This window comes from Crinia signifera, chromosome 5, assembly GCF_055691185.1.
Source record: "Crinia signifera chromosome 5, ASM5569118v1, whole genome shotgun sequence".
In the NCBI taxonomy this organism is placed as follows: domain Eukaryota; kingdom Metazoa; phylum Chordata; class Amphibia; order Anura; family Myobatrachidae; genus Crinia; species Crinia signifera.
In genome coordinates, this window is record NC_139221.1 from 108,575,153 (window position 1) to 108,599,600 (window position 24,448).

Consider the following 24,448-nt stretch of genomic DNA (forward strand, 5'->3'; position numbering starts at 1 on the left):
ATTAGTAATGAGTATGGTCTTACCATAAATCAGCATCATTCCTCGGTCCTCTGATGGGATTTGATCTGTTCTATGCCAGTAAATAGCAACATCAAGAATCCCACTAATGATATATAATGAAATGGGGCGTTACATTCAGCTGTAATAGAGTTTCTTACTTGTGGAAATCCTTTGCCATGTAGAACCATGGGCTCTGCGAGGGGCTATTGCTACGCCACTGATGCCGGTGCAACTCTACTTTATAATTGTAAACTTTACATCTTAAAGTGTACATGTAGGGCTAGCGCACTGAATAAAGCTGCATCACGTGTACTGTATGCTTGGTTCCAGCACATGTTGCTTGCAAAAACAAGATCCATCCCATGAACGGGCGTACTCTCAATTCTGCATTAGCCCCCAGGTGTGCGTGATAAATGATGTCCTCCAAGTTGCCTGCCTCTGCTTCTATAATAGCATTTTAATTTGAAAATGTAAATGACTGCTGCCATGCCATGGGTCACATACAGCCCACTCATGCCTAGCCTGCCATGATAAATGATAGCAGGCTTGCTTTGAATTTTAAAAGCATTTCTTTTGGATTGTTAAGGGGCATTCTTTAGTTTTGGTAAGATAAATACTCCGTTTGTTTTACAGTAGATTAACCCTTTAAGTGCCAAGTGAAATTGTCAAAATAGGTTTAAGAATTGCCAAGCAAACATTTTTATTCATCATAATGACCTGTAATATTACCTTACATACCAAATATAATCTTTTTTTTTTTTTTACACATTTTTTTAATTTGAATTTATATAACCAATGTGAGCGACGCCGGCATTTCCAGCGCATATTTTGAACATCTCTCACAGAGATGTTGGCACTCAAAGGGTTAAATTAGTCTCCATTTCGATTGTAGCCCATTTCTTACAGATTATCACTGAGAAAACTATGCAAACTGAGCAAGCCAGTGTTCTATTTCCCAAACTCCCCCTAAAACAGTAGCCTAATTGCATGTAGTTGATTATTTGCGGCACCTCGTTCCTGTTCATAGAAAATATTGTTCTACTTGATTTCCTGCAGATAACTGAATTACAGTCTGCAATGGCCATTTCAGTGTGGAGCTATATCATCTGTGTTAGATGCAAGAGGCAGAGAAAGGTTACAAGCTGCTGGAGGGGACTGCCTATGTTGATGCCGTGCCGGCACATTCACTTTCTATCATGTGTCGTGGTTTTTCTTTTTTTTCAGTCACAACCAATTAAGTATGTGCATCAGCTAGTGACCATAGACCCAAGCATTTCACTAGAGATTAAAGCATGGAAATGGGTTAAGTGGACAAACAAGGAAATGCCTGAAGAAATTATGTTGTGCATCAAAAGCCATACATGTTGTGCATATACTTCCCTCTATGTTCCTTGTGTGCATCTGGAGTTACAAGGACATTGCATTAAAAGTTTTAGAAAACCACCATTCTAACCAGGGGCATAAATAGCTGGCCTCCTCAGCGAAAATGTAAAGGACACTGGACATAAATTAAATCTATATACATATTTTAAACAGTTTTTTTGTAATTGATACATAAAATAAATATATACATATACTATACCCAGCATCATGCATATATTAAGTCACGCACAAACACACAAACACACACACACACACCACATACCACACATATACACACACACACCACACAAGAAAACTCTGTGCTATACAGCATAATTTCTGTGGTGGTTGGAGAGACACACCAGTAGCTGCTTCAGGGGTCACATAAACCTCTCCCTCACAGCGATTGCGCAGAATGTGACACCCCCCCCCCCCCCCCCCCCCCCGCACAGATATGAATTGGCTCCTGGCAATCACAGTGAGATCTTTGTTGTTTTGTTTCTAAAACAATTCTTCTCTACTCTTCTGATCACAGCTGTAAGTGGGGAGTTATATTTTGTGGCCAGAGGGGTAAATACAAATGCTTTTATGCCAAGGATTCCCGTTATGGGGTATATTCAGTGGGAGTGGGGGCAAGTGGCTGAAGGCAAGCATTGCCGATAGCTCACCATCAGTATTCAAGTCACCCCCCCTGCACTTGCCGTTTCCACGTTGCCTGTTCCCTGAGCCAAGGTGGAGACGGCAAGTGCGGCCATCAAAACAGTGAGACTCACCTCAAAATGCAGCGGGATTGCTGCATTTGCAGCAAACTTCACCGTGTATGGGAATCCTCGCCATCAGAAAATGGTCAGGATTTCCTTGGAACGTACAATACAGCGAGCAGTCGGCGAGGTGGCTTGACGACTAGGATGGCTTTTCCTCGCTAAAAAAAGCCATCCTCGTCGTAAAAACCCCCTCGCCACCGCTCACCAAGAGCCATTGAATATTCCACTATATCTGCTTGCATGCTCCTGAAGTAGTAATCTGAAATAGTGGAAATTCCTTTTATTGGGCACCCAAACTGCTGTTTGAGAGTGAACCCAATAGTTTTGATGGGTTCAGCTGCTTTGCATGGCTAAACTCGCTGCTTTTGGGACAGGACAAAGGCATTACATCCTTGTTCTGCAGTGATTATTGCCTACAGATGGAGCGCCTCTTGTTTTGCGGACGGTTGGTGATAGAATCACCAGCCCCCCATCAGTCTCCGTAAGAGGGTGCGCGCACAAGATGCTCAAACGCCCTGTTCAGACTGAGCTCACCGTCGCCTGCCCAGTGGTACCCCCACCTCCCCCAACCCTGCCTGTCTCCCTGAAGTGGAGACAGGCAGGGTTTCCGCTCCCCGCAGATGAGTGACTGTGAAACACGTGCGTGTGAGACACTTGTGTTTCCCAGTCAGATGCAGCGCCTCTCCGCCGGTGAATACCAGCGGGGCATTCTGGCGATTCCCGACAATAAATGAGAGGTGCTCCATCTGTACATAGGCAGACTAGTTGTTTTGTTCACTGTGGCCCAATCTTCTCAGATAAGTTGTAGTCAACCCCTCACTTGGCTAGCACCTATAGTCCTAGTATTGTTATCTTTTTATTTCTCGACTCTCAACAGTCTTATTTTGTTTCCCTCACTGGGCTTCACAAATCAAGGGCACAAGTGTCAGCTGTTTTACTAAAGAGTCCCATTGCCAGTAGGGTCTCTGGTGTAGATGTATGAAGCAGTGATAAAGGAGGAGAAGAGATAAGGTGCCTGGTACTTTATCACAGGCCAATAAATTCCTAACTGTCCCTTTTTAAACCCAGCCTGTAACTTAACAGTCAGGAGCTGATTGGCCGGTGAAAAAGCACCAGGCACTTTATCACATCTCCTCCCTTATCACTGCTTCATACATCTACCCCTCAGTGTCTTACTTTCTTCAGTTGCAGTCTTCTGTCTTCTCTCTTTGGGGTACATTTACTAAAGCTTCTAAAAATTAAAAGAGGTGATGTTGCCCATAGAAACCAATCAGATTCTGTCTATCATTTGCATCCTAGAAAATGATAGATCAAAGCTTTAGTAAATGTACCCCTTCTTATTACAACGTGTTTCTCTTTTCCACTTAACACTGTCCTTTTTTTAATTGGAAGGTGTTCTCTCCTCTCTCTCCACTGACAAACTTTGCTTTTTTTCTGCTCGCTTCGATTCCATGCTGGTGTGCCTGGCATATGCTTCAATTCTTTGGTTGGGCGGAAAACAAGTCTTTTCAGATTTGCTATTTCCAATGTTGGAAAGTATGGATCACCTACCAACTTGGGTTCCAGCATTGCTGACTACTTCACATGGATCCTCTTCCAGGATAGATCTAATTGTGTCTTCAATGACATCTATTTTAGGAGTGACATACAGATATGGGGGGTTATTCATTCAGGGATTCTGACTGATGGAACATCCCGACAGTCGGAATCCCTGGCCGTTTTAATTTCTCTTGACTGTAACTCGACAGCCGGAATTCAATGTTTAAGTGTTGGACAATTAAAGGATCGTACGTCCGTTTGGTCTGTAGCAGACGATTCCTGCCCGGGATTTTATACAGATGGAGCAGCTCTCATTTGTGCTGATTCTTGCGGTTCTATCACCAATCGCCACCCCCTGCCAGCCACAATTCCTCTGACAGAAGGGGACTGTTGGAGGCTGTAGCAGCCCTCTGCCTGCTCTGCCCCAGCCTGCCCTCGCTCCCTGCCCGTCTCCCTGAAGTGGAGACGGACAGGGAACCCGCTCCCCGCCGCCTTGCTGACATGGACGCACGAGCGAGTGAGACGCTCGTGCGTCCCTGTCAGATGGAGCTGCCGTCAAAGGTCTGTCTCTGAATCATATATTCTACCACTATCGTGTTTGATAAATATGAGAGCTACATACATCTTTATTGTAGACTTTTATCTTTGCCCAAAAGAAGGGCATAGGCCAAGCAACCCTTTGATATGGTAAGTTTTATTTCTAGCAATATTAGCTTCTTATAATGTGTACACACGGTTAGATTTGGCTCGATATAGGGAACATCGGAAGCCAAATCGCATGCTTTTTTAGGGCTTCCGAGCCCGATGCGCTGCCGATGCGCGCTCCCGTATGAGCGCATATCGGCAGCCAGATAGAGAGGGCAGGCAACACTATATAGTGCAGATCTGCACTATATAGTGTAAATTGTGCCCCTCTAGCATGCCGTGCGATGCGAGTCCCGATGCGATCTGATCGCGTCGGGACTCGCATCTCACGGCAGTATCTGCCGTGTGTACACACCATTAGAGTCTTCTCCATGATCTTCCTTCCTCATAGGCTATAGTGATAACATTACATATAGATTACATTGCAGTATCACCTATGGTGCTATATAAGCCTGTCATGCAGCACAGCTGAACAGCTTACTGCGAGGATTACCACCAGTTTGTTGCGCTAATAACTAATATCCGCACAAGATACAAAAGGCTTTTAAATGAACAGTGGAAATGATTTGCATTTTTTATTTAGAAGCATTAGTCATGGCAGATGTTACTGAAGTTATAGATTTTTTTTTATTAAACAGAGATTGTTATTTGTCTTCTTAATTTTTTAATTGAAATATACCTTCACTAATATCATCAGCATTTTGCTTTTCTTTTTCCTTTCCAGCAAATTATATTATCGACAGCAAATCATAAACGTATGTGTCCTGCTCCATCCCTCACAGCAATCCAGGGGATTTAATGAGGCAAAGATTTTTACATTTTATTTTTAATTTGATTTTGCATTTTTATGAGGCAGCCTCCGTGGTAAATCACATTAAAAATGTTTATGGTCGCATTAACTTTCTTGCTTACATACAGAGCTTACAGTTAATAAATGGCTGCGATTTCCATAAAATATTCAGAACAGGACATTATTACAATGATATTTTTATCCGTACTGCTAAACTTCAATCAGTTTTAGATTTGAGATGCATTAAATGGCTGTGTGTAATTTGTTCAGCAATACATTTTTTATGGTTGCCAATGGAAAGGAAGCTCGGGCAAAAGGCATTAATTGGCATGCTTAATTATTTAAAATATATTGATTTTATACTAGTTATTTGAATTTACTACTCATTTTGTATTCGTTGAATGCATGTCATTTTCTTGTTAAGTAGAGTGTACAAAGGGATTTTGGTGATGTTACCATGAAATAATGAGCTCTCTTGACAGTTTTCCACGTAAATCAACTTAAAGCCCTTTAAAAGAATCTTACTTTGTTGTCTTTTTTTTATTATTTATTGCATATAAATGTGTTCTGCTTCAAAATCCATAATGAACTATTTTAATCGCTAGTTTTGTGTTGTTATTATTATTATTATTATTATTATTATATAATAGCATTAGGGTCGTTTTTATGAGTGACTTATTTCTCTGCTGCCTTTGACAGAGCAGGACATCATGGCCCTTATTCAGATCTGATTGCAGTACAAATTTGTTTTCAAAATGGGCAAAACATGTGCACTGCAGGTGGGGAAGATGTAACATGTGCAGAGAGAGTTAGATTTGTGTGAGTTATTTTGTTTCTGTGCAGAGTGAATACTAGCAGTATTATTTTTATACTGCAATTTAGATTTCCGTTTCAACACGCCCCATCAAAATTTAACTCTCTCTGCACATGTTACATCAGCCCCACCTGCAGTGTACATGGTTTTGCCCATTTTCAGAACAAATTTGTATAGCGATCAGATCTGAATAAGGGCCCATATACCAAATTAAAGCTACTGGTCTTTAGATGTGCATAATTAAATTAGCATTGTAATTGGTTGCTTCATTTCGTAGTTTTGTGGCAAAATGTCCTCCAGCCAATCACAATGCATCACCACTAAGCTCTTTGAAAATGTGAATTTTACTTCTAAGGGGGTGACTAAGGAGGTGAAAATGGGTAAAATATTCCACCCAACAAACCTTTGCTCAGCTGAAACTGTGCACATCAGTTGGTTATTATAACTGTGTTAGTTATTCTTAGTATAATAATTATGTATTATACCAATTTTACATTTTCACGTACTGTGTCTCTAGTTTACAGGATGGCTCTTCTATAATTGTTACCAAGGGAGAGCATCTTGACCTGCTCTAGATTGGGACCCTTTGTATGTGTTTGAATCAGATTTTGAACCATAATTTGCTTTAATTACTAATATTCTGTTTTGCTACTTTACCAGTACACATTAGGTACTGTATATTACTATTAAAATAAATAAAGTATAAATTGAGTATATGATCAATACAAACATTGAAAACATTGATGGTAAGACCTTCAAGTAATGGATCTTGGGGACCCACTATAAATAACACAGTGGCCATGGTTTCTGCCTTAGATCTATGGTTAAAATGTAGGTCTAATAAATGTTGACAACTGGAAAATGTCAACATTGCCAGAATGCCAAGATAGTAAATGATACCATTGTGGCTATGACGACATGTGCATTCATATTAGGGCTAGAGTGATAATAAGAAAATAGTGACATCATTTACATCAATGTCAGTATCTCTTATATATTTGGCTACATGTGTCAATCATCCTCAGAGTGTGTCTATAACGCTGGGCAGGGTCACACATGAAACTCCACCCCCCCCTCAGCCCTATACATACACACATGTAGCCAAATATATAATACACACATATTGGCATCTGCCTGCCTCTGTCTGCCTGCACTACACCCCCTGCAATACCACACACCCATAACGTAGCCAATAGGGACGGCAGCCACCTGTACACCCAGTCGCCCCCTCCCTTCCCACGGGCTCCTGGACTTCCGGCACACAGCCGGAGGAGCAGCAGGCAGAAGCAATCAGCGGTCCCCAGCGTCATCCCTGCTCCTTCTCCCTCCATCTGCGGCACTTCGCACATTTACGTGTAGAGCACGCCGCACAGAGCTCCACAATCAGCTCTGCGCTGCCTGGGAGGTGAAATACCGCGATAGTGCCTACTCAGAGGTAACGCTTGACTCTGTCAAGCACTGTGGGACACTGACACCCCCACACACACCTGTGGCTGCTGCTGGCTGAATAGTCGTTGAATGGGACATCACACTTCACAGAGGAGACACATAACACACCTAGAGGTGACAGCTGAGCTGCTCTGTGACTCCGAGGACACAGACAGGCTTTCTGTGTCCTTGGAGTTGCAGAGCTGCTAAGTTGTCATCTCCGGGTGTGTTATGTATCTCCTCTGTGCTTTCCTGTGCCAGGTACAATAACTCCCCCTGTGTGTGTGTGATGAGCATGATTCCCCATGTAACCTGCTTTTGCTGCTGAGCATGCGCACTAAGGGCATTGTGAAGGCCTGCAACCTACAGTATGTCATTCATTCAAGCATCTCCTATATTATATATGCCACTCTCCCACTCACGTCACCCCTGCACACACCCGCTCCTCCTCAACCCACACTACCACTGCACCTACCCATGGCACACCCGCAACCACACCTACTGCGCACGTAGTACACCTACATCCACCTGCCCCTTGCGCACCCGCAGTACCCTCGCAACCACCCCTCACCCACCACACCAAAACGGGAACTCCACTACCTGCAGTGCACCCGCACCCCCGGACAACATCCCCCACCTGTGCCAACTTCGCACCCGCCACTCCCACGGCACCCATCCCCACGCCCGAACATCCTCAACCTGCAGTACCCCCGCACCCATCAAGACAAACACCGCACCCACCCATGACCCACCTGCAGTACCCAAGCACACATATCTTCCCCACCCCACCACCATCAGTCCTGCACCCCGCAACTGCCCCTCACTCAACCGTTGCACCCCCTTACACCACACCAACCACACGGGGAATCCCCGCAACTGCAACAACACAACCCACAGTATCCCGGCACCTACCACTCCTCCACCCACACCACCCTCAATCAACCTCACCCACCCACGGCACCACCGTACCGCCACCACCAGCACCCCTGCATACACCTGTGAAAACACCACAACTGCCCCTCCCCCACCCACGGCACACCAGCCTCTCTCCCCATCCACAGCATGGCCAGACCCTCAAACCATATTTCACCCAATAAAGACCTTCACAGGTTGAGGGGGCGGAGCCCCTTACGACGGTGTGAAGATCGCCCGTAGGGCGCGATGAATCACCTAGTTACATTATACTTGCCGACTTTAACTCCTCTCTGGGAGAAGCCTGGAAAGGAAAAACTGCAGTCTACTTTGGGGCTGGGGCCAATTCTCCATGTAATTAGGTCCCACCCCAGTTGTTGCAAAATTTTGCGATTTTCGGGTTCACGAGGAAGGGTCCCGTACTTTACTAGGAAGTGGAAGGGATGTGGCCAATCCAGTTATTTTTCATGGAATGCGGGGCATACCATGTAAAAGTCTCTCGTAACTTTCAGGAGAGAAGGCAAGTATGCACCCCATCAGTGTTGACGTTCTAAATGTCATCATGGTCAGTTATATGTCAACATAATGAATGTAGACTTATTATTTGGCAATTTTCACCCCTATTTTGTCCAATTTAGTTGGCACTGAAAGGGTTAATGTTTAAATGGAGTGAATAAAATGCAATAAGTAGACTATCACATTCTACAAACATTACATGGTGTGGATTGCAATGTTCCATGGTCCACTGAGGGGCTGTAGTCAGTAAATGTGGTGGATGTATCGTCTCAGCAGCGAAGAGTCCTTGGAAATTATTTTCCTATAGTTGTCAGCTATGTGTATATACAATGAAATCACACATGGTCTAATTGCAGCCAGGAACCGTTGTTGTGAAATTAGAGATATAAGAGACATAAAACAGAATTGCTGTGGACCAGGCATGGTATTCCTGTAGCTGCAGATGGTTCTATTCATACTAGATGGTTTACTCCCCTTTTATATGAAGGTTTAGAACAATTGCTGTGTTCTCTGAAATTCAGATGACGATGATGTAATGCCTGGATGTACATGATATTTTTTTTTTTTTACAAAACACAATAGTTCTTCCAACTTTATTGTATTCAGTTACCTTAACTACAAAGGCATATGCATACATTATCCAGGATGCCAAAGGACGTGCACGTGCTGAGATTACAAATGGGAGACTGGCTCTGATATATTGCAATATAACATTTAGCTCAAGGCCCTGTACATTTTTTTTATCTTTACATATAAAAGGAAAAGAGAGAAACTCACACTGGGATCTGTAAATGCTGCTGATATGTGAGACTGACTATTAGAAACTAGAAATACAGTACTGTAGCACAATTTTATCAAATTCAGCTAGACACTGTTGTCACCATATGTTGTACCGTTATCTGTGAGAAATTGTTCTGTCACTGATTGTGTAAGACATGTTTGCATGCATATGCATGTGTGTTGAAAGAAAGGAAATAATTAAGGCAGTCTAGTCATATCGTACGTTCATTTTTATTCATACTCTCCGGTTTGGTCTTGTCATTGATACTGCATTTTCTACACTTGAGCGAGTTCCGTTTTTTTTAAGATGTATCCATCTGCTTTAGTCAGTATATTTTACCAGGTACCGAAATGCAAGTTTGTGTTTCCTGCTGAGAGGTACCATTGGTTTGCCTGAATGGATTTGTGTACAGATAGATGATTATAACCATTTTATTTTGTACATCCAGCAGAAAAAATGTATCCAGGGATATAACCATTATTATGATATTGTGTAATATAGGTTAAACTTGATGGACTAATTTATTTTTTTTCAACTATGTTTCTATGCTAATATGTTTTATTATTAAGAGCTGGAGACATATTTCTGTGATGCAAATTATGTGAGATTAGCAGCGGACTGCGCATATTTCACAGTCACACTGCACGTACTCCAAAGTATCATAGCAATGTCACTTGCAACAGGGGGTTTGCTTGCAAAGTCAGGAACCATTTGTGGGAGGGAACAAGAGTGGAAGGCATCTACCACAAAATTATCACTATTACCAAACAGCGCTCGTAGATAATAACCAGTCCATATATTTTCTGTAGGGAAATTTTTCTTCCTTCTCTCTCTGTGTGTAAATCAGATGACCACATATAATGGAAAAAAGAGGAAAGAAGATATAGGCCCTTATTCTGATTGGTGCGGTAATATCAGCGTGCGTTCGTGCCGCCGATGTTTTGTGTCTGCGCATGTGCAGAGGCGTCTCTGCGCATGTGCGAGCGGGGTGTACGGCCAAATCCCGCATGAAATGTGAACACTCCGAACAGGGGGTGGAGAGGGGTGTGAAGGGCTATTTGGGCTCATTACCATATGCATACGCCCCGCGTTTCATGGGCGTTCCCATGCAAACGCTGGGCGTACGTATAGTAATGCGGCCGTTACGCACGTGTAGGGGGCGGACATATGACATCGCCGGATGTCAGCTGCCCGCCCAGATCCCTGCTTTTGCACGGAAAAATGTCCGTGTGGTCTGAGGTTGCGGGAGCTGGTGGACCACTCGGTCCTGCATTCGATGGTCTGTGACCATCGAATGATGGGGGAGGTTCCCTGAGATGGAAGAGGCGTATTCCGTGAAAAATACACGTGCGGTCCGTTCGGCCAGCTTCTTACCGTGTACGGACGGAGTTGGCGATCCGTATGGAAGGCGGGGTTTCGCACGCACGGTCCTGGCCGCATATTCGGATCCGGCCGCACCGATCAGAATAAGGGCCATAGTGTAGTAGTCCTTAATAATGAAAAGTCTGGTGGAGAACCCAGTATCAGGAGATCCATAAAAAAATGCTACAGGAGTTAAGCTGTTCAAATCACTTTATAGCCAATTACAGGTGCTCGCACGGGAAGGGCCAGTCTAAACAATTAAAATAGGACAGAATTCCCCAGAACACTATAATGGTCCAGTAAATTAGGTTATGCCTATATAAAAGTATAAATGCTGTTATTAATATTATTATTATTATTATATCATGGGAAAAATACAAGGACGCAGGGGGCGATTCTCTAAGACAGAAATGCGGCAAAACCCCCGTTATTGGGGTTTTTACAGCATTTCTGTATGCTCTAACCCCCCTCCGCAGTGTCAGCGCTGCGGAGGGAATCGACAGCAAAAGCTGGCGATTCCCTGCAGAAGCCTATGGGCTTCTTACCGCAGCGCTGTTTGAGGGATCCGTCACGGATCCCTCCCAGCATGCCCTGCGGCCGGCACGTCACTGCATGCGCAGATGGACTTCCGGGTCACAGACCCAGAAGTCCAGTGCCGGCACCGCATCGCAAGGGACAGCTCTTATCGCAAGAGCTGTCCCTTGCGTTAATAACGGCATATGTTAGAACATATGCCGTTATTAATAATGCGGTGGCCGGCAGAGGGGGGGCGAACAGGGCTGCGGATGTTACAACATCCCGCCCAATTGAGTTGCACGCAATTCCAAATACAGACTTTTGGCAAACTGCATAACAAGCTGCCTTTGCATCAGAAGGGAATGGGATCATATGGTCGACCTAAAGATGGTTGACAGTCATTAGGTCGACACCACTAGGTCAACGGGTCTAGGTCGACATGGGGCAAGGTCGACATGGGTCTAGGTCGACATGGGGCAATGTCATTAGGTCAACACAAGCATTAGGTCAACATGGTCTAGGTCGACAGTGAAAAGGTCGACATTGGGTTTTTCACAGTTTTTTACCTGAATGTCGACACAGTCGACTTGGACACAGGATGAAGTGCACCACGTCAACCATCTTTAGATCGAATAACCGACCGTATCCCATCAGAAGATACTCATCAGTGATTCTAAGTCATACACATCTCTAGAACTGCCCACTTTCAGCTGGGTAAGCATTACTGGATGGTAATTATAGCAAAAACAAAGCATTCACATGTAGAATACCGGTAGTTCTGTGCTTGGGACCAGTGGCAGTTTTTACCTATGGGCTGCAGGGCTGCAGTCCTCCCAGGTTAAAATCCGCCACTGTAGTGAAGTCAGATGCAGTCTGTGAGACTGCACTGGCTTCACTGTGACTGGCAGTGACTTCCTATTGGAAGTCTGACCTGCCAGTCACCAAGACAGTCCCATTGGGAGGTGTTGCCTCCCTCTAGGACGCCTTGCTGTGGGCTGCCATGTAAAATCGGCAATTGCGCATGTGCAGTAACTATATCGGTACTGCGCACACGCTAGTCCCGGTGCCTGTAATTTATATTGTACAGGCATCGGGACAAAGATTCCTTCTATGGGCTGTTGCCGAAGCAGCCCATAGAAGCTGGCCGATTGAGCAGTACATATGTTTGTACTGCGCATGCACCAGTCCCTGTGCCTGTCATCATAGGACATGCGTCGGGGACCGGGAGGAGAGTGGCAGTGGCAGCGGTTACAGGGGGAGGGGGTGCCCAGAGGCAGCCCCCCTCCCCAAGAAGGTAGGAGCCGCCACTGCATAAAACTGATAAGTGCAAGTGGACTGCATTACTAGTCTCTTGGGATCAGGCACTAAGGGCCAAATGTAATGAGGTGCAAAAAAAAAATCAAACGTGAATTTTTTTTCCCTGAAAATCACACATGCAGGGTGTCATTTTTAAGGGTAGAAAAGAAATCGATTGTGATTTCTGGTGAAAGGTGCATTTTAAGGAAATGCTTATGTTAAAAAAAGGTGTGGTTTCTCCAGGGCGGATTAAGCCTTCTGGGGGCCCGGGTCACTTTAGACAGAGGGGCCCCTCCCACTTATCATTACCTGTGGCAAACTTCACAGGAGAATATTACACTGTCAAAACGCAGAGCAAAGGCAGTATAAACTTGGTCAATGGGTAACTGCAGGGGAGGGGGGATTTATATATATATATATATATATATATATATATATATATATTTATATATATTTTTTTACCTCCTCTAAATAACAATATTTCCTTTGCGCACTGTCATTTTTCTTATATATATATATATATATAAATATATACTGCACGATAGGCTGGCACACTCCCCTCTTGTTGCGTCCGCCCGGGTGCCGGCAATTGTAGTATTATATATAGGCGAGAGAGCCGCACAGCACGGGACTGTTTTCCACTCACAATCAATCAAAAGGCAACAGCCAGTTGTCTTGCAACGTTTCGGGAACTTTTATTATCCCGTCCTCAGGCTAGGTTACCTAGCCTGAGGACGGGATAATAAAAGTTCCCGAAACATTGCAAGACAACTGGCTGTTGCCTTTTGATTGATTGTGAGTGGAAAACATTCCCGTGCTGTGCGGCTCTCTCGCCTATATATATAAAAATATATATATATATATATCAAAAGAATGACCCCACGTGCGCCCTTAAGTTGTGAGCAGCTACTCTATAGCCCCCCCTGTTAGTGGGAGGCGATGTTTAGAAATAGAAAGAAAAGAGGTATAGAGAGCGCTTTTAACCACCAAATGGGAATTCCACCAATAGTTTGTCAAAATACAAAGATAGTACAAATATTTTAAAAAACCAGTATGCTTTTTATTAGATAATTTTCAGAATCACATCTGGAAAAGGTATCCTTTTCGGAAATAAAAGCAACCCGACGCGTTTCGTCTTGAAAAAGACTTCATCAGGGGTTTAGTACATTGTAATATTAAAACGCCTGTACTAGCGTGTGTTTCCTCAGATTGGCGTAGACAATAATGACATCCCTCAGTAGGGCAGACTCCAAAAATCAAGAATAATTTTAGCAATGCTTCTACCAGCTTGTATTGCTCCAAAATTCCGAGAATTGTAATGACCTCCCTCACTGGGGTAGATTTCCGATGTCTAAAGAAAATTTCAATGTATATACAGACGTATAATTTCTTGTGTGAGGGCTGTGATAGCCTTCTCTTCACAGGGATGATTACCCGAATTATCCCTTTTGTAGGGTCAAGGTAGCACCGGTGTGTCCACAATCTTTAAGGGTCTTGGGGTTTTACACAGTTTTTAGGTTAATGTGGATGGGACTGTCAACAAGGTGAATTCTGTGTTAGGCCCGGTCCAACGATTTGAGGTCCACAATATCTAATGGTCCTTTGGAAAACGCACGTAGAAGGCAGAACAGAAGATTCCGTTTCTGGTCTGAATGGAAAGTAGATCTGTCTGCCAATACCAATTGGTATTGGCAGACAGATCTACTTTCCATTCAGACCAGAAACGGAATCTTCTGTTCTGCCTTCTACGTGCGTTTTCCAAAGGACCATTAGATATTGTGGACCTCAAATCGTTGGACCGGGCCTAACACAGAATTCACCTTGTTGACAGTCCCATCCACATTAACCTAAAAACTGTGTAAAACCCCAAGACCCTTAAAGATTGTGAACACACCGGTGCTACCTTGACCCTACAAAAGGGATAATTCAGGTAATCATCCCTGTGAAGAGAAGGCTATCACAGCCCTCACACAAGAAATTATACGTCTGTATATACATTGAAATTTTCTTTAGACATCGGAAATCTACCCCAGTGAGGGAGGTCATTACAATTCTCGGAATTTTGGAGCAATACAAGCTGGTCGAAGCATTGCTAAAATTATTCTTGATTTTTGGAGTCTGCCCTACTGAGGGATGTCATTATTGTCTACGCCAATCTGAGGAAACACACGCTAGTACAGGCGTTTTAATATTACAATGTACTAAACCCCTGATGAAGTCTTTTTCAAGACGAAACGCGTCGGGTTGCTTTTATTTCCGAAAAGGATACCTTTTCCAGATGTGATTCTGAAAATTATCTAATAAAAAGCACACTGGTTTTTTAAAATATTTGTACTGTCTTTGTATTTTGACAAACTATTGGTGGAATTCCCATTTGGTGGTTAAAAGCGCTCTCTATATCTCTTTTCTTTCTATATATATATATATCTATATATCTATATATATTTATATATATATATACATCCAAAGATCCGGCACTGGCAGGTATAAATGGTGCAACTGCTTTAGATATATATATATATATATATATATATATATTTGAAAAAAAGGATGAGATGGGCGCCTCGTAGTGCAGTATGTTGAAATAACAAATCCCTTCACCTTCAGTGAAAAGAAACACCCCACTAATTGCAAGTGTACCGTTTTTAGTGGCCTCCAACCAGGGCCAGAGGCGCTGGAGGGCGGTACTGAGCCGCCGAGGTACCATAGAGAGGTACCCGAAAGCAGGGAGTGGGGAGCGATGGCGGGATTCCCACTCCGGAAATTGATACATGAAGAGGGGTATAAATATGGGCTATGGAGCTCTTTAGAGTCACACTCCTGAGGAAGTCCTGCCTGAAGGCAATTGGATGAAACACGTTGAAAGGACTCGGTTCTTTGGTGATGAATGACGGACTGCAATATTCACCAAATAAGCACATGTTTTTTAATACATTTGTATGGGCAACTTTTGTCATTTTGGCGTGTACTGTATAATAAATTGTTTAGCAATATTACACTACTCTATTCTTATCCTTTTCTTGCATATATGGCCATCTAAGAATAACAACTTGGGACTGAAAAAGACCAAGGTTTCTGGGTATCCGAGGGCATTTTGTAAGTGAGCTCATAACACAGTGGTTGGAGGCCACTAAAAACGGTACACTTGCAATTAGTGGGGTGTTTCTTTTCACTGAAGGTGAAGGGATTTGTTATTTCAACATACTGCACTAGGAGGCGCCCATCTCATCCTTTTTTTCAGATTTCTCACCGAAAGGTTCCCTGGAACAGGAACCAATAGGAGAAGGAGCTGCCACTATAAAAAAAGAGGAACTGTGCGGATTTATTTTGGAACTGATCCATACCACTCATCTCTGGACAAAAACTTTTTAGGGAGAATTTCTTGGCGCTAGTACCACTGCTATTTTCTTATATATATTTATTTATTGAGAAGCATGTGATGAGCTCCACCAATCAGAGCTCAGCACAAGCCTTTCAGCCTCTGATCTCATCTGCAGTCTCATGGAACATAGTCAACTCCCAGTAATGCACTGCACACTTGTGCAGTCGGTGTCCCTTGGCTCCCGATGCTCAGCACCATTAATCATTGTCACATTGGCAGATAGTTGAAGCTGCAGCACTACCAAAAAAACCTTTAGCTAAAATACATGCCGACCGCAAGGGGGCCTTAGATAGAGGGGGGCCCAGGGGTACTGACCCCCCTGAGCCCACCTTAATCCGGCCCTGGGTTTCCCCACTCCCAAGCATAATGAGCCCTTGGCTCTTTGAGATGGTCTCGGTTGTAAAAATACAGAGGGAAGACATTTAGAGGTTCCCCTGTATTTTAACAACCAGCATCAGGCTCTTGGACCGGTCCTGGTACCAAAAATATGGGGGACAAAAGACATAGGGGTCACCCAGATTTTTAGAGCCACTTCACCTGTCAGTAAGGTAAAGCCACAGCTGGGGGTCACCTTTTATACAAGTGCCCACAGCCGTGCCATTATTCCCTAACTGGTAAGCTCTGGCCAGGGTCCCTGTGGGGAATGGGGATACCCCAATAAAGGGATCCCCCCCCTCCAGGTCACCCAAGGATCAGGGCTGTCCCGAGCACCCCTGTACAGTGAGTGCCGAGTTGATATTCAAATTTTGAATTAATATTGGGTTTGGCTGTAGAACTAAAAGTAGCAGCAAGCCTCTCACCATGCTGGTACTTGGATAACCACAAGGGCCCGCTGGGACTTGTAGTTCTACAGCTGAACCAATACAAACATAAAACTGCTGACATGCTCTCACAAACATGCTGACACGCACACACACATACACACATACTTACCTACCCCTTGAAGAAGTCAGTTGAAACCGGTTGCTTGTTTTTCTTGCCTGCTGCTAACTTATAAGTTAAGCTATCCTTTTTATACATTTTACATCCAGCATATTTAGTATGACAAACCCTTTTCTCTCTTAAAAACATGTTTTTATACATATATATATATATATATATATATATATATATATGTTTTTTACATTTTTTTACATTTTTTTTTTTTACATTTATCCTTTTTTTATTTGTTAATAAATGCATTTTTATCTACATTTGATACTTTGCTCCAATCTAACAATTATTGAAGATTTTATACATTGGTATACAATTGTATGGTTTTGGCACTATCACAGAAGGTTATTATATCAGTTTAGTCACCGCATCATTGGGGTATCTGTGGAGGAAAAATAAATACTCATCCAAATCCAGGGTACATCGGTCCTCTTTGTTCCATGTAAGCATCCAAAGCGTTAAAAAAAAACGACTGCAAAAAAAACCATCACCACTTGGACTGAGGAGTAGCATGTGTTTACACATGCTGCTACTCTGCGTAAATGACTGGTATTCCACTGACTTCTGTCAATGGGAAACCTTTAAGCCAATCACCTGTGAGCTCAAGAGGAGCTATTTCAGGAACTGGCTGGTTGCTTCCCATACAAATCAGTGTTATAAAAATAATATTGACTCCTATTATGGGAACCAGCACTTCAGCTTGACTTCAAACTTAATTGAAGGAAACCACAGAGTTGGCCCCTATTAACACTTGTCTGTGCAATTTTCTGTCAAACTCAATCTTTTTGGTAGTTTTTTGGTAAAAATGTGCAAATTATTTTACCAAAATCACACCCTATTACATGGGCAGGTTGTGGTAAATGTGTTTTTTACCTTCTTTAACCAAAAATATTGCATCCTATTACATGTGTCCTAGGTGTGTAAAGTAAATAAAATGTGCCAATATACTGTATATCGGGGCAGATTGGGAACTAAAAGTGGCCCCGAAAACTGATGTAGAAGTGGACCGACATGGGCAGCACCAGAGATATAACATGCCATGTAGCAGAATGTAGATAGAGTCAAAAGGTAGACATGGAGGTTTTCCCTTTTTTTTTGAGCCGACATGTGCCGACAGGCGGTATTTCATAGTATTGCTTAGTATTACATAGTGTGCCAAGTGTAGAGAGGCACTGAGCATAGAGAAGCACTGTGTGCCGAGCGTAGAGAGGCACCGTGCCCGAAGCATGGGGAGCGCAGAGAACCATTTGAGGGGATGCGGTGCTGCGTTTCTATGGCCATGTCGACTGTGTCCACATTCGGATCAAAAACAGTGAAAACCCATGTCGACCTAATGACCTGTCGACCTAGTGGTTTTTGACCTAATGACTGTTGACCAACATGCTGTAGACCTAATGATCCACACCGACTTCACTATACCTGTTCAGAAGCCATAGGTTTTAATATGCTTGTCAATCTAGTGGCCCCCAGACATTTAAACTGCTGTGACAAACCTCTACTTTTCAAATAATTACCCCCCTCCCCCCACTGAGACTGAACACAGACCTCCAAACCTCCATCAAGCAGACAAACAACTCATTACCGTAATACCCCACATTTCACAATTATTACCACCCCTCCACCAGTGGAGGCCAGGAACACCCCAGAAATTGTTACACCCTATATAGTACCCACTATTGCGCCTGTAACAGATGATTGTTTGCAGTACTGGGTACGTTGCTCTGTAAACTGGCCAGGGCCGGTGCTAGGGGGTTCGGCGCCCTCCTGCAAACTATAAATTTGCGCCCACCCAAACTTTACAAAGGGAGGGGTGTGGCCACACAATAATGCTCCCACTCCAAATTACACTACACAGTAGCACAATCTTATTCACCAGTGCCGTAACTAGCCATTTTGGTGCCATGTGCGAAAAAATAGGGACAGTGCGCGCCGAAGGCACGCGCAAAATTGTAGAAGCGTGGCTTCATGGGGAATTGGCGTGGTCACATAAAAGTACCAATAACACCATAATCCCCATAACACATTATGCTTCACACCTCAAAACCCAAAGCACATTATAGTAACCACACACAGTAATGCACATTATTCGTAATGCCACACATCATGATGCCCTTTGCACAATATGCAGAACACCATAATGCCCATTACACATTATGCCACACACTGTAATTCCCCTTACATAATATGCCATGCACTATAATGCCCATATGACATTGACACACATTATGCTACACATAATGCCCCGAGTACTCCTGCATATGCCCACATTTGTAGCGTTGCTTATTCATAACACCCACACCAGTTGCGAAAAGTAGTTGCTCTGCTTACAAGTAGTGCCCACACCATTTGCCGACAGTAGTAGCGCTGCGTAACCATATACCCACTCCAGATGCTGACAGTAGTACCTCTGCTTATACATAACACCCACACCAGTTGCCAAAAGTAGTTGTTCTGCTTATACACATGCCCACACCAGTTGCCTAAAAGTAGTACCTCTGCTTATACGTAGTGCCCACACCAGTTGCCGACAGTAGTAGCACTGTGTAACCATATGCCCACACCAGTTGCCGACATTAGTAGCGCTGCCTGTACACATGCCTACACCAGTTGCCGACATTAGTAGTGCTGCCTCTACACGTGCCCACACCAGTTGCCGACATTAGTAGTGCTGCCTATACACATGCCCACACAAGTTGCCGACATTAGTAGTGCTGCCTCTACACGTGCCCACACCAGTTGCCGACAGTAGTACCGCTGCCTACACACGTGCCCACACCAGTTGCCGACATTAGTAGTGCTGCCTCTACACGTGCCCACACCAGTTGCCGACAGTAGAACCGCTGCCTACACACGTGCCCACACCAGTTGCCGACAGTAGTAGCACTGTGTAACCATATGCCCACACCAGTTGCCGACATTAGTAGCGCTGCCTGTACACATGCCTACACCAGTTGCCGACATTAGTAGTGCTGCCTATACACGTGCCCACACCAGTTGCCGACATTAGTAGTGCTGCCTATACACATGCCCACACCATTTGCCGACGTTAGTATCGCTGCCTATACAAGTGCCCACATCAGCTGCCGACATTAGTAGCGTTGCCTATATACGTGCCCACACCAGTTGCCGACATTAGTAGCGCTGCCTACAAACGTGCCCACACCAGTTTCTGACATTAGTAGCGCTGCATACACATGTGCCCACACCAGTTGCCGACATTAGCAGCGCTGCCTATATACGTGCCCATACCAGTTGCCGACATTAGTAGCGCTGCCTACACATGTGCCCACACCAGTTGTCGACATTAGTAGCGCTGCCTACACATGTGCCCACACCAGTTACCGACATTAGTAGTGCTGCCTACACATTTGCCCACACCAGTTGCTGACATTAGTAGTGCTGCCTACACACGTGCCCACATCAGTTGCCGACATAAGTACACTCACACTTTACAATGGTGGCACTGGCAGCTCATCCTCTCCTGTTTCCTGGTGTCTTCAGTCAGCCTTGCTCCCTTGTAGCTCCGCCGCTTCTGGTCCATGTAGCCACGCCCCCTCAGCCAGTGTAGCTCCGCCCCCTTTCAGACCCTCCCGATGACCAGCTGATAATGAGCCAGGAGGGATCTCTGTGCCTCCGGCGCTGCAGCCTGTGATGAAGTGTGACAGGCGCAGCAGCAGCCGGCAGGCACGGAGGACAGCAGAGGATGCACAGCAGGGACAGCGCCTCTCCTGCACGGCGCCTACCTGCTTTGCATCCTCTGCTGAGTGGGTAGCGCCGGCCCTGAAACTGGCAAAGGTTATAACTTATTTGTGTGAGAGACAGGAGGGGAATCTTGCCTGTAGGGTATATGGTCACTCTGCCCCTGGCCTTCAATAACCCAATCAAGTGAGATAGAGGAAGAATGAGATCATATAGATTCCCATTACAATTAATTAAGTGTCACATGAGTTTTTCTATAACTGCATTTGTGATTAGATTATTGCAATTTGTGTCTTTCTAGAAATCACTGTATTTGATTAGATGCATTTTCATCTCTGTCATTAATGATATTTACATCTTGCAGGCTGCAAAGTATTTATGTGCATATTGTATGGAATCCTGTGTGATCACTGACTGTGCTAGGAAAGAAATGGACACAATTTATTTTGCTGAATCGTCAGTTCAGCACATGTCATTGTACGTTTCCACCACAGAGGGCCAGAATTGAGCCATGTTTCAGTAAGATTTCTGTTGTTTTTGTGTGCAGATGATGGCATTTTCAAAGCTGGCGAAGACAGATCAGAAATGTGGGGGGCATCAGAAGTTCAGGAAGATGAAAACACTAAAGTGGAGGTTCCGGTTGATCAGGTAATTTGCCTTACGGCTTTTAAGCCATCAGATGGTAATGAGAAAAAGAAAAATAATACAAATTGTTTGCCCGTTCAACACTATCAGCTGAGGCTGTAAAGCTATAAAGGACTCATTTTAAACCTCATATTCCAGCAGCTAATTAAAGTTGAAATGCAGATGAGTGCTTTTAATTTGAAGCATTCAAAGCATTTTGAGGCTATTTTCTTAAGAGTTATAAATGAGTAAATCTTACAATTTTTAAAGGACGGTTTGCATAAGGTTACTTTGCCTTAGGTAGCCTTTTATAAGTATAGCCTTAAGAGAGGCTGCTGTGTTCAAAGAAGGTATCTACAATCGGTAAGATTACATTTAAGCTGATCTTTATAACTCCCCTGGTACATGTCTTAAAGCTTTTTTTTTTAAATACCTCCTGAATTTATGATTATGTATGCTGCACTAATTAGACCACTAAGTGCTTTGAAGTTACCCTTTTATAAATTCACTATTGCACCACATATGACACCTGGATTCGTTAAATTATCCTCAGGGATTTTGCTGTAAATAAAATCCAAAAACAGTCAGTGCTCTAAATTAATTATGATTCCTTATAGCTATATATGTTTAGTTGTAGTTCTGTGTATACTGCCTGGATGTTGCTTCGCAGTAACAACTGTAATAAATCAGTGGGGAATCCTTTTTAATGGTGTGAGCACCAGTTGTATTTATTTATGTCTGTGTAAACAAGTTTGCATGTACATGTGTAAGGATGTTGTTCTTTTTTATTGGTTGATATCACAAGCCCAATGCATAGAATACATATAGTCCTGTAGACCTATCTGCCCCCCTTCCACAGCCTAACCATAATCGCCCACTCGCTGCCTTACCCTAACTCTAAGCTTAACCCCAGCACTTGCTTTCGGGATTCTGACTGTCTAAATTCTGCTGTCGGCATTCCGGCTGTCTGGATTCTTTGCATTGTAGTATTAATTGCGTTCCTTTTTTTATATATACAGTATATTTGTTTCTGTAGCAAGTAATCTCAGTATTGCATAGTAATGAAGTACTAGTAAACTTCTAACTGGTGTGGCAGGAACAGGGAGTTCATAAATGAAAGTAATGTGTTAGATCCAGTCCAGGTTTTAGAACAGCAGCAAGAAAACTGATGGGATCAAGGTTGGGCTGATTAGCAGCACCTGTGGCTTCCTAAAAAAGTGTTTCCATGGCAGGAGGTCATTGCTCTTTATGGTGGAATAGGCCAGGGTGTGGGCTATGGTAGGGACCATAGGAGCATTCTGAATAGTTTGAACTATGCTGGGATTACCTGTATGCTGCTTGCTGTAACTATACTTGCCTATGCTGTGTACCTGGTATGCTGTGACCTGCTCCAAAAATAAAGACATAAGGAGCCCATACACGGTCCGTTGTGTATGGCTCCGTTCTGTACTATGCGATGCGCGCTCCCGCGCATCACATAGTACGGTACAAAAAGTATGTGCTGCACATACTTTTTGTACTAGATACACATCGGATTGGATTGCAGTGCATGCACACTGCATGCACTAGGGATCCGATCCGATGTGTGCTAATTAAGATCCAAACGGATCCATTAAACGGACCGTGTATGGGCTGCTTAAGACTTCGTCTTGATACAGTGTATGTGATTACGCGTCACACTGGATATGGGCAATCTTTATACATTTTTGGTCACTGGCCACGTCATGTGTTAATACCACAAACTAACATAATTATTGTCATGAATAAAGCTGCTTACTTGGTATAGATGGGGTACTGAAAAAGCGTTAAATATAATGCTAAGACATGATGTCATGTTTTCTGATTGGTAATATAGCAGCAGATAGCCATTCCAGTTTGTTGTAATTATCTCATTAACTTGCATTCCATTCAGTATGTTTCTGTACGATAAATGCTCTGTGAGATGATTTTTAAGTAAGCAAATTAGTACAGGGTCACACAGTTTAGGAAGTGCCAGACAGACATTAAAGGGAATACCAGTAATGTATGCAAACGTCCAAAATGAAAGCTATGTTTGAAGCTGGCCCTCATCATTCTCTGACCATAACTAATTATTTCATTTTCTCTTTTATAAATAACTAACTCTAGGGCAGGGACTCACTTGGAATATCTAAGTAGGAGACTTAGAGTTGAAAATGTCTACACGTTCTAATGTAACGTTGTGCATTTTTTTGTAACCAGTACAATGTGATGAGGTACTAAACTCACAGAAGAAGGCGGGCAGGAAGGAATAATACAATACACAGTATGGGGATACATAGAGATCTAAAAAGTATAATTTTTTTTTTTTTTTTTAACAAGTTTTTTATTTTTTCAATAAAATGTGGGTACAACAGTCTAAAGAGATTTTTTTTGACAGTTTCAACATAGTTGTGGACAATACAACAATCTGCGAAGTCTAAATCGGTATATCACTTTGTCTAGGTTCTAAGTTCTCCAATAGCAGTGATATATTAATCCATGGAATAACCTCAAACAAACAATGTTTCTCATGTGGTAATTCTAGTATCATATGTTAAGATCTTAAAAATTGGGGAACCACACAGTCTAATCTTCCAAGGCGAATCTATATAATGTAGGACGGCAAACTACAAACTCTAGTACACATCAACAAATTACTTATATTAGACATGTAAACAAAAAAAATATATATAAACCTGTATCAGGTATAATTATCCATTCATACATTCACACTGAGACAAGACGGACAAGTAAGGGGGAAGAGGTAGTGGGGGGAGGGGGGTGAAGAGGTACAGTCTGGGGAATGCGGGGCGGTGGTCCTGTAAGTATGTTTGTAGTTCAGTTAGGGGGGGCGAGTCTTGCTGTAGACATCACAGTGGTTCTATGGAAGTCATGACCTGAGCGTTCTGGTTTGGGTCAAGTGAGTTTATATAGGGTAGCCATTTTTTTTTAAATTTGGTTCTGTTCTCCATTAAGTTAAGCATCAGTGATCGTTTATCGTATAGTAATATTTGAAATAGTTTACTTTTGAGCTCACAGAGAGTCGGGGAGGTGGGCGAGATCCAGTGCGTCAGGATCGGTTTTT

The 24,448-nt window shown here is 43.4% G+C and overlaps 1 protein-coding gene across 2 annotated transcripts in view; it reads left to right on the forward strand.

The window, feature by feature from the left end:
• DCDC2 (doublecortin domain containing 2) overlaps positions 1-24,448 on the forward strand; it is a 208,246-nt gene that overhangs the window by 155,351 nt on the left and 28,447 nt on the right. For both annotated transcript variants that reach the window (XM_083187841.1, XM_083187842.1), the window contains one exon: positions 21,287-21,387. In XM_083187841.1, the coding sequence (XP_083043967.1) occupies positions 21,287-21,387 (101 nt within the window). The remainder of the gene's footprint in view (positions 1-21,286; positions 21,388-24,448) is intronic.